The sequence below is a fragment of the Dama dama genome, chromosome X (assembly GCF_033118175.1).
Source record: "Dama dama isolate Ldn47 chromosome X, ASM3311817v1, whole genome shotgun sequence".
Taxonomy (NCBI): domain Eukaryota; kingdom Metazoa; phylum Chordata; class Mammalia; order Artiodactyla; family Cervidae; genus Dama; species Dama dama.
The window spans coordinates 116,321,523-116,332,971 of record NC_083714.1 but is presented as its reverse complement, the minus strand read 5'-3'; the positions used below and the strand labels follow the sequence as shown (position 1 = coordinate 116,332,971).

The 11,449-nt window shown below is 46.6% G+C and overlaps 2 protein-coding genes across 2 annotated transcripts; both read right to left on the bottom strand.

Annotated features, from left to right (window-relative positions):
* Nucleotides 1–1,859: 1,859 nt before the first annotated feature.
* On the bottom strand, nt 1,860–2,510 carry LOC133052834 (ferritin heavy chain-like). Its single transcript, XM_061137668.1, has one exon. It carries the CDS (start codon nt 2,508–2,510, stop codon nt 1,860–1,862), a length of 651 nt encoding a protein of 216 aa, XP_060993651.1.
* Nucleotides 2,511–10,687: 8,177 nt separating this feature from the next.
* Nucleotides 10,688–11,239, bottom strand: LOC133052833 (ferritin heavy chain-like). Its single transcript, XM_061137667.1, has one exon. It carries the CDS (start codon nt 11,237–11,239, stop codon nt 10,688–10,690), a length of 552 nt encoding a protein of 183 aa, XP_060993650.1.
* Nucleotides 11,240–11,449: the final 210 nt, after the last annotated feature.

The following is an 11,449-nucleotide window of genomic DNA, read 5'->3' as shown; positions in this document are numbered from 1 at the left end:
CATGTGTAGAGAGTTCATCTGATCAAATAGAGTTGACCGAGAGGCTAAATTTTTAAAGGGGAAGAGGAAAAAAATAAACATTTATTTTTTTTGGCTGTGCTGTGTCTTTGTTTCTCCACATGGCCTTAGTTCTCCTGAGGCATGTGGGATCCTAATTCCCGGACCAGAGATCAAACCCGCATCCCATGTATTGGAAGGCAGCTTCTTAACCAATGGACCACCAGGGAAGTCCCTATCATTTTTTTAAGAAATCTCTTTTTTAACTGGAAAATTTCTTTCTGCATAGTCACAAAAGGATAAAAAGTTCAGTCTTCTCCCCATTCTGAAAGCAGACCCCAGGAGGCCACACAGGTCACAAACAGGCTGATTTGGGGCCACAGGGTGTGGACACAGGTGGGCAAAGTCTGCAGTGAGCTAAAGGTCAAGGTGAGGTCAGCACCCCTCTGGGTGTTTCATCACCTCAGCCCTGCTTCTACATGTTAGTTACCCTGGGCTTGGGCTCTGCCATCCTCCCAGTCCACTCTCCACTGAGGTTTTCCACTCCCATGACCACAACACAACCTATATAGGCATCATGATGTCTCCCATAGGTCTGTTTCTAAAGCTGACATCCACTCTGAACTCCAGATTCATTTTTCTGGCTACCTGCATGACAGTTCCACTTGCAGATTTGACATGGAATGCCTTCTCCAACTTCCCATCCCAGCTGTGCCCTTGGCAAAAGACCCCAAAATGATCAAATGGCACCACCATCAACCCAGGTTAAATTTGACTATTTTCTCCATCTCTCACTCTTCCTCTCTGGTCCATGCAGAAACCTTGCTGATGTGTCCAAATCCATCTGCAGTGTGTCTACATCTCTGCATCCTCCACTCCAGTTCATCCACCATTGTCTTTCACCTGGACCAGCTGTGATACCTACTAGCTGGTTTCCCAGCTTCAACCCTTCCCACTCTGCATTCCTCAATGCACCCAGTACCCCTGACGTTATATTCAGGGGGATTCATATTACTTTATATTCAGTATCACAAATTGAGCTTCATTCATGAGCTTATATTTTTCACCCTCCAAGGGCTGTATAGAATCACCCTCAATAGAATTGAGGTAAATTTTGAGTGCTACCATGTTACTTTATCTCAGGGTGGTACAGTTCAAGTAAAAAATCACAGTGAATGTTTTTTAAGGGTAGCATCCATGCTCAACAGTGGTGACCACAGGAAGTTATGTCTCTAGGAAAGCCAGCCCTGCTACACTTAGATTGTCACTGTAGGCCAAGGTGAGCTTGTCAGAGAGGGACTCTGCTGTGCCAGCATCCAGGATGCCCATCTTGCTACCCAGAAGTCTGCTTCGAACAAAATGAAGACCCCTTTATTTCATTCCCTTCCCAATCCCTTTCCCTTAACTGTTTCTGGAGATCAACCCGAATCATGATTTTCAGGCCATATTTTTATTGCTTATCTATTGACAGGCACCCACATTCACCAGCGCCTCTCCTCACCCACACCCATCCCATATACAACATTGTTTATTAGGGGAAGGTACATTTTGTATTGTTCAGGGTCCCATGGAACCCCTTCTCCCTCCTCTGTGCAGATCTTGAGCTGCCTGTGGACAGGGTTAGCTTAAGAGACTCCTGGATACCTGTTTTAAAACTTGAAAGGTTAAGGGTTTGCACGCATGAATCAACAAGGGACCTTTATTTCTTTAGGAAGCAATTTATTGGAAGAACTGGCAACACTGAAAGAAGGGAAACTTAAGTGAACTTATTCTGCAGGGGCAATACTGCAGACTTCATGGCAGGCAGGGTGACCATGGGCACTCACCCAGGACTCAGGGGACAGTCCAGTCCAGGATCAGTCCTACTTATTGCCGTGGCCCAGGGTGAGCTTGTCAAGGACGTCGTCTGCCAGGCCGCCTTCCGCGGACCCTGCGTTGCTCAGGCTGCTGACATGGTCCTCCAGCTCCTTGATGAACTTGACCTGCTGGTCCAGGTAGCCGGTCTCCAGGAAGTAGCACAGGTCGGCGTCGCAGCTCTCGATGGCCAGCTGGTGCAGGTCGAGCAGGCTCTGGTTGACGCACTTCTCCAGGTGCAGGGTGTCTTGCATGGCCTGGAGCCCGCTCTCCCACTCTTGGCTCTCAGGCTTTCTGATGTTGAGGAAGCAGACGCGGCCCCCACGCTCTTTCTGCAGGAACATCAGGCTCTCCGCTGTCTTGCTGTGCTCGTGGGAGCGGAGCAGGAAGAAGCGGTGGAAGTGCTTCAGGGCCACGTCATCACGGTTGAGGTAGAAGGCCACAGCCAGGCACTGGAAGGAGGCGTGGAACTCCAGGGCGGCGTGGCTGTTGACCGCGGCCTCACACTCAGGGCGGTTGTTCTGACGCACCTCCGAAGTTGGTGTGGGCACCAAGTCGGGTGACTCCAAGACCGAGGGAATGGCGGCTCGGACGATGTGAGTGTGGGCCCAGCATCGGCGGGGTCGCGGGCGCCAGCGGCCTCCCCGGAACCTTCCCATGGTGGACAGTGTGGGTGGCCAGAGGTGAGGTCTGGGCCAGAGGGCAGGTGGCTGGGTGCCGGCTCTGGGAGGGAAGGGTAATGGCGTCTGTTGGGCGGGGTCAGTGCCTGGGCTTGAGATTGGTTAAGGAGGAGGTCACGTGAGTGGGCGGGATCCATGGGCGGGATCTGTGGGCGGGGCGAGACCACTGTCTATCAAAGGCAGGGTGAGGCAGAGCCGCTTTGAGCTGAGTACTTCACGTCTACAACGTTTTCCATTTGCCTTAATACTTTTTTTCCAAGGATTTTCTCTTATTCTATAATTTCTCCCTTTTATAGAACCTGTTCCCATTCTATAAACCCACTGTCATGTTTACAGTTCTGAGAATATGAATTTGAATTTTTTTGGTAATGTTCTCTTCTCCTCCCTGCAGTATATTTGTTTTTTTTCTCCAAAAATAGTTCTGTTTATTAATCATGATCTCTTTCAGTTCGTTAAATATCTGGTAAACATTTGTCCATCCATATTTGGGAGTAAAGGATCCAGGTTCAATCCCTGCTTCTGGAAGATCGTCTGGAGAAGGGAATGGCTACCTACTCCAGTATTCTGGCCTGGAGAATCCCATGGACAGAAAAGCCTGGCGGGCTAAAGTCAGTGGGGTCGCAGAGTCCTTCCTACACGGCTGAATGACTAACACTTCCACTTTTTTCATTGTGATTTCACCCTCCCCTCCCCCGCCTGGTGGTTCTTATTATGATTGCAAGAGGTGCCTCAGTAACAACTTTTAGGGAACTTTGAAATGAAAACATGGCTCATTACTCATGTGTTGGACTCCACAGCCCTATCATGGGTAGAAAATGAGTATACGTGCAGCCTGGGGTGCTTTTATTGGGGTCTAGGATGGGATGCCTAGGGTGTCATGGACTGAGTCTTTCTTGGTGAATTTAAAACATGAGCGTGAATTAAAATGTCTTACGGGAAAAGTAAGTGGTCAGATGGTCAGCAATCCTAGTCAACCAGTGATCTCTAAAACAAAGGAAACTGCTGCAAACAGTGAGAGTTTTGCTACTTCTTTTCTAATCTGGATTCCTTTTATTTTTCTGCTCTGATTGCTGTGACCAAAACTTCCAAAACTATATTGAATAGTAGTGGTGAGAGTGGGCACCCTTGTCTTGTTCCTGATTTGGGGAAATGCTTTCAATTTTTCACCACTGGGGATAATGTTTGCTGAGGGTTTGTCATTTATAGCTTTTATTATATTGAGGTATGTTCCTTCTATTCCTACTTCCTGGAGGTTTTTTTTTTTTTTAATCATAAATGAATGTTGAATTCTGTCAAAGGCTTTCTCTGCATCTATTGAGATAATCATATGGTTTTTATTTTTTAGTTTGTTAATGTGGTGTATTACATTGATTGATTTGTGGATATTGAAGAATCCTTCCATCCCTGGGATAAAGCCCACTTGGTCATTATGTATGATCTTTTTAATATGTTGTTGGATTCTGTTTGCTAGAATTTTGTTAAGGATTTTTGCATCTATGTTCATCAGTGATATTGGCCTATAGTTTTCTTTTTTTGTGGCATCTTTGTTAGGTTTTGGTATTAAGGTGATGGTGGCCTCAAACAGTTTGGAAGTTTACCTTCCTCTGCAATTTTCTGAAAGAGTTTGAGTAGGATAGGTGTTAGTTCTTCTCTAAATTTTTGGTAGAATTCAGCTGTGAAGCTGTTTGGTCCTGGGCTTTTGTTTGTTGGAAGGTTTCTGATTACAGTTTCAATTTCCGTGCTTGTGATGGGTCTGTTGAGATTTTCTATTTGTTCCTGTTCAATTATGTAAAGTTGTACTTTTCTAAGAATTTTTCCATTGCTTCCAAGTGGTCCATTTTATTTGCATATAGTTGCTGATGATAGTCTCTTATAATCCTTTGTATTTCTGTGTTATCTGTTGTGATCTCTCCATTTTCATTTCTAATTTTGTTGATTTGATTTTTCTCCCTTTGTTTCTTGATGAGTCTGGCTAATGGCTTGTAAATTTTATTTACCTTCTCAAAGAACCAGCTTTTGGTTTTGTTGATTTTTGCTATGGTCTCTTTTGCTTCTTTTGCATTTATTTCTGCCCTAATTTTTAAGATTCCTTTCCTTCTACTAACCTTGGGGTACATAATTTCTTCCTTCTCAAGTTGCTTTAGGTATAGAGTTAGGTTATTTATTTGACTTGTTTTTTTGTTTCTTGAGGTAAGCCTGTATTGCTATGAACCTTCCCCTTAGCACTGCTTTTACAGTGTCCCATAGGTTTCAATTGTTGTGTTTTCATTTTCATTTGTTTCTATGGCTATCTTGATTTGTTTTTTAAACTTCTGTGATGGGGAAGCCTGGCTTTCATTTAGTCTGGTAGCTGGCACTATGTTTATTTAAGACAGCTGTCTGTGATGTGGATGCCTTGGCAATCAACAGCTTAAGATCAGGCACTTACGTTACAATAAAAGAAAATTAAAAACTGACATAACAAAAAAAATAACTCAGGGTAGTTGTTCCCTGGTAGTTCAGTGGCTACAACTCCAAGCTCCCAGTGCAGGGGGCTTGGGTTCAATTGCTGGTTGGGGAAGTAGATCCCACATACTGCAGCTAAGACCCAGTGCAGCCAAACAATACAAAACAAGTCAGGTGCTTAGCGTACAATCCAGCCTGTGATGCTGAGACAGGAGAGTTAGGAGGTGAGGATGTGAACAGCCTTCAGTATTTGTAGGCAGGGGAGCTGTCTGTTTCTGGGTGCACCTTTTGGCCTGAGAACTGACTGACAGTCTGACGGGCCTCTTGGTCTAGGGTTGGGTCAGTCAGCAAGCACCCAGCAAGTTCCGCCTGGTAACGTCATAGTGGCTCGTCCTCCAGTGCCATCGGGCAGTGCACTTAGTCCATGTTTCAGGAACGTCTCAGTCCCTGTTGCAATGTTCCACAATGTGAACTGGGGAGCAAGCCATCTGGGTGAGCAGCTGCATCTCCAACATGGTACCATGGCCCTGGGGTGTCATCTCCAGTGGACGAGGCATAGGTGTCTCCGGTGGTGAACTCCTGGCCTGGGATGATGTTGCCTGGGATGGTATCATCTCCAGCGATGAGTCAGTCTCACTCACAAGTGAGGTCCTCTGGAGTGGAGGCCACCCAGGGGTGGGAACCCATGTGGATATGCAGTATTGGTCATCAGCTGGGCATAGGCTGGCCTGATGTAACGTAGAGGCTTCCTTGAGGACTGTAGGGCATATCTGATGCCTGCTGCTTGTGGACAAATTGTTGAGAGCTCTCCTGGGTCATCAAGGACATCTTTAGCAGTGGAATGAGTGGCTGTCCTTTCCTTCCTGGAAGAGCTCATCCAAAGCACTTCGATATTCTGGGCACATTTATATCCCAGGCTAGAGTCAATCTTATGGATGCTACTTCAGCACAGCCATGAGGGCAGTCCCTGCACAGATCCTGGGAGCACATTCCCCATATCCAAATGGGTTTTATGTAGGAGTGATCATAGGGCCAATTGGCTTGTAGCAGTATTTGATGTTGATACTGGAGGGCAAGTATCATTTGGATGTTGCTTCCAGAGAGCCTGTTGCCTTTAAGGGGTACCCTGGTGATTCAGAGGGTAAAGAACCTGCCTGCCACATGGGAGACATGGATTTGATCCCTGGGTTGGGAGGATACCCTGGAGAGGGGAATGGCTACCCACTCCAGTATTCTTGTCTGGAGAATCCCATGGACAGAGAAGCCTAATGGGCTACAGTCCATAAGGTTGCAAAGAGTCAGACATGACTGAGTGACTAACAGTACACTACTAACTTTTGATTACTTGGCATTTAATAAAGGTGATTGTCAGAGGCTTTATACTTCACATGCCTCTTTAAAGGCTATTGCTTTTTCAGTTCTGATACTTGGCACCGGGCTGGAGTTTTCCTACTACAGGGTCAGTGTTCTTGGCTCTTCCTGGCCTCCCCTCAACTCAAGCATCTGCTCTCACCTTTTGTAGAATTTCTCCAGGGACTTCTGGTTGAAGTTTGTCTTTCCATTGTCATAGCACTGCTTGGAGGGTGCAGTTTTGACTTAGGAGTAACTTAGGGTCTACTGTTTCTGGTGAGAACGTCACTTGGGCATTTAACTTTGTTAGATTATCCCCCAGTAAGGGGATAGGGCATTCAGGCAGATACAGAAAGCTGTGCCCTACATATGCTTTTTTTCCCACCCTATTATATAAGATCTGCGGTAGAAAATGGAGACTGTACATGTATGAATGCCCTGGGTTGACCTCGATCATCTCGCACTTTGGGAACTTGTTTCATTGGTTATTGCCCTGCCTTAGGGTGAGGACCCCCTGTGCCAAGTTTAGTACCCTGGTGGGTTCAAGGATTGGGAGACCAATCCCTTTGGCCTCTCTGGTGAGGCAGGGTACAGGGGTACCGGTGGATCTGTGGCCTTTGGATGAGTGTTGATGGAAGCTCTGAACTTTGTGGAGGGATTCTCTGTTTTTATGGCGGGGGAACCATGAGAGGCACTGAAGGCAGAGCCACATGGATTTAGTTAGGATCATCATTAGGCTCTGACTCAGGCGAGACAGGATTTTTCTGAGTTTCAGTCTTCCCCCTGAACCATACCTTCCTTCTCTTCTGCCTGAGTCTGCAGCAGTGAAAAGAGCAATCTGTTCTCCTGATTCCTAGGGTAGCACTTGAGAAGCAGTTACAAAGGATTTTTCCCTTTCAGTTAGTAAGGTGACAAGATTGGTGAAAATGCAAGAGATCCCCTGTGGCAAAGAAAAGATAAATAAAAAATTCTTTCTTAGAAGTATAAACACCACAAAGGAACTTAGAAGTTGTGTATGATGGTGACGATGGTGATGATGAGAAAAGATGGTTACACAAAGTACTTATGCGCCAGCCACTGTTTTAAGCATTTAAAATATACTAAATCATCTAATGTTTTAAGCAACAGTTTTATGATCCCTATTTTGCATGTGAGAAAACAGAGGCACAGAAAAGGTAATTAACATATCCCAATTCCCTCAATTTAGTAAGTGGCTCGACTGGGATTTGAACCCAGGCCATCCTTGGGGAAGAATCCACAACACCAAACTGTTTCTCTAAAACAGGAGAGTAAGAAGGATCTTCAGGCTTACCTGGTAGCTCAGTGGTAAAGAATCCTCCTGCCAAAGCGTGAAACATGAGTTTGTTCCCTGATCCCAGAAGATCACACATTTCACAGAGCAACTCAGGCTGTGCATCCCAACTGCTGAATCTGTGCTCTAGAGCCAGAGGCAACTACTGAAGTCCAAGCACCTTGAGACCGTGGGGTGCAACAGGAGAAGCCACTGCAATAAGAAACCTACGTACTGCAACCAGAGAAAACCCTGCGCAGTAATGAACACCTAGCATGGCCAAAAATAAAAATATATATATATATATATTTTTTTTTTTTTAAAAAGGAAGGCTCTTCACTCAATATCTAGTTACAAACACCAACAGCTGCTCACCCAGTGCTTCCTTCTGTCTGGAGGAGAACAGTTTATTGACTTCTGTAGGAGCTGAGACATTGTCAGAGAGAGAAAAATGAAAGTGTTAGTTACTCAGTTGTGTCCAACTCTTTGTGACCCCATGGACTGTAGCCCACCAGGCTCCTCTATTCATGGACTTCTCCAGGCAAGAACACTAGAGTAGGTAAACATTCCCTTCTCCCGGGGATCTCCCTGACCCAGGGATCAAACCCGGGTCTCCTGCATTGCAGGCAGATTCTTTACCATCTGATCCACCAGGGAACCCCCGTCAGAGAGAGGAGAGTTCCTCAACGTGAACAGAGAGAGGAACAGAGTGAACGGACATTTTCTGGAAACTTAACTGAAGAGACTTAATCCTCATTTGAAGAAAATGTTCAAGTGCAGTCATGTTGAAATGGGAAAGTTAATTCCTTTCTAGCTAAGCTTGTTCATGTATTAGTAAATTTTTAAAGAAGTATGCAAACTTTAGACTCAGATTGACCATGTGTCCTTGATAAGGCATGCAAAATCTATAAAACTTTAACTTTTATCTTATTAACCACACCTAGGCACAGAAGAAACATATTTTGAGTGTTTTTCTTAGGCAAAGACAATACTAGGGTTTATATGTATACAGATTTCATCTGATCAAATAGACTTGACCAAGAGGCTAAATTTTTAAAGGGGAACAGGAGAAAACAAACAAGATTTTCTTGGCTGTGCTGGGTCTTTTGCTGCGCATGGCCTTAGTTCTCCTCAGGCATGTGGGATCATAGCTCCCAGACCAGAGATCGAACCAATATGCTGTGTGTTAGAAAGGCAGCTTCTTAACCAATGGACCACCAGGGAAGTCCCTATCATTTTCTTAAGAGATCATTTTTTTCTTTAAATTGGAAAATTTCTTTCTGCACAGTCAGAAAAGGATAAAAAGTACAGTCTTCTCCCCATTCTGAAAGCTGACCCCAGGAGGCCACACTGAGGTCCCGAACAGGCTGATTTGGGGCCACGGGGTGTGGGCACAGGTGGGCAGAGTCTGCAGTGAGCTAAAGGTCAAGGTGAGGTCAGCACCCCTCTGGGTGTTTCATCACCTCAGCCCTGCTTCTACATGTTAGTTACCCTGGGCTTGGGGTCTGCCATACTCCTTGTCCACTCTCCAGTGAAGTTTTTCATTCCCATGACTGCAATACAATCTATATAGGTTATATCTCCCATAGCTCTTTTTCTAAAGCTGCTGTACACCCTGAACTCCAAATTCATTTTTCTGACATCCTGCATGACAACTCCACTTGGAGATCTAATATGCATCTCGGATTTTACATGACATATCTTCTCCACTCTTCCATCCCAGCTGTGACCCTGACAAAAGACTACAAATTAATAATTAGCACCACCCAACCCAGGCTAAATTAAAAGTTAGATCATCTTCTTCATATCTCATTTTTCCTCTCTGTTCCATGAGGAAATCTTGCTGATGTATCCAAATCCATCTGCAGTGTGTCTATATCTCTTCATTTTTTCAGCCTCCACTCCAATTCAACCACCATTGTCTTTCACCTGGACCAGCTATGGTATGTACTGACTGGTCGCCAAGCTTCAACCCCTCCCTCTCTACATTCCTCAGTGCGCCTGGAACCACTGATTTCACATTCACAGGGATTCATTTTACTTTATATTCAATATCACAAATTGACCTTCATCCATGAGCTTATATTTTTCATCCCTTCTATTGAGGTAAATTTTCAGTGGAACAATTACTTTATTGCATCGTGGTACAGTTCAAGTAAAAATTCACAGGTGGATGTTTTCTAAGAGCAGCATCCATGCTCAACAGTGGTGACCACAGGAAGTGTCTATAGGAAAGCCAGCCCTCCTACACTTGACTGTCACTGTAGCCAAGGGTGAGCTTGTCAGAGAGGGACTCTGCTATGCCAGCATCCGGGGCCCCCATCTTGCTACCCAGAACTCTGCTTCAAACAAAATGAAGACCCCTTTATTTCAGTCCCTTGCCAATCTCATCCCCTTCACTATTTCTGGAGATCAACCCCAATCATGATTTTTAGGCCATATTTTTATAGTTATTCTATTCACAAGCACCTACATTCACCAGGGCCACAACTCACCCACCCCCACCCCATGTACCACATTGTTTATTTGCATGTGTGTGTGCTTAGTCATTCAGTCATGTCCCACTCTTTGGGAGCCCATGGACTGTAGCCTACCGGGCTCCTCTGTCCCTGGGAGTCTCTAGGAATGAATACAGGAGTAGGTTGCCATTTCGTCCTCCAAGGAATCTTACCAACCCAGAGACTGAACCCAGATTTCCCATTGCAGGTGAACTCTTTACATCTGAGCCACCAGGGAAGTCCAGTGAAGGTACGTTTTCATTTTTCAGGGTCCCATGGAACCCCTTCTCCCTCCCTCTGTGGAGATCCTGAGCTGCCTGTGGACAGGGCATTGATAGCTTAAGAGACTCCCGCATACCTGTTTTAAAACTTGAAAGGTTAAGGGTTTGCACGCATGACAACAAAGGACCTTTATTTCTTTAGGAAGCAATTAGTTTATTGGAAGAACTGGCAACACGGAAAGAAGGAAAACTTAAGTGAACTTATTCTGCAAGGGCAATACTGCAGACTTCATGGCAGGCAGGGTGACTGTGGGCACTCACCCAGGACTCAGGGGAAAGTCCAGTCCAGGCTCAGTCCTCCTTGTCGCCATCACCCAGGGTGAGCTTGTCAAAGAAGTACTCTGCCAGGGCACCTTCCGGGGACCCCGCGTTGCTCAGGCTGCTGACATGGTCCTCCAGCTCCTTGATGAACTTGACCTGCTGGTCCGGGTAGCCGGTCTCCAGGAAGTGGCACAGGTCGGCGTCGCAGCTCTCGGTGGCCAGCTGGTGCATGTCGAGCAGGCTCTGGTTGACGCACTTCTCCAGGTGCAGGGTGTCTTGCATGGCCTGGAGCCCGCTCTCCCACTCTTGGCTTTCGGGCTTTCTGATGTCGAGGAAGCAGACGCGGCCCCCACACCGGTTCTGCAGGAACATCAGGCTCTTGGCTGTCTTGCTGTGCTCGTGGGAGCAGAGCAGGAAGAAGCGGTGGAAGTGCTTCAGGGCGACGTCATCACGGTCGAGGTAGAAGGCCACGGCCAGGCACTGGAAGGAGGCGTGGAACACCAGGGCAGCGTGGCTGTTGACCGCAGCCTCACACTCGGGGCAGTAGTTCTGACGCACCTGTGAGGGCGGTTTTGGCAGCATGGCGGGCAACTCCATGACCCAGGGAATGGCGGCTCAGTCGGCGGGTGTGCGGGGCTGGCATCGGCGGGGGTGCGAGTGCCAGCGGCCTCCTCGGAGCCTTCCCATGGTGGACAATGTGGGAGGACGGAGGCCAGCTCCGGGCCAGAGGGCAGGTGGCTAGATGTGGGCTCTGGGATGGGGGGGTAATGGCGTCCGTTGGGCGGGGTCAGT

Excerpts from the sequence above, each read along its gene's own strand:
- LOC133052834 (XM_061137668.1), bottom strand. The coding sequence starts at position 2,510 with ATGGGAAGGTTCCGGGGAGGCCGCTGGCGCCCGCGACCCCGCCGATGC.
- LOC133052833 (XM_061137667.1), bottom strand. The coding sequence starts at position 11,239 with ATGCTGCCAAAACCGCCCTCACAGGTGCGTCAGAACTACTGCCCCGAG.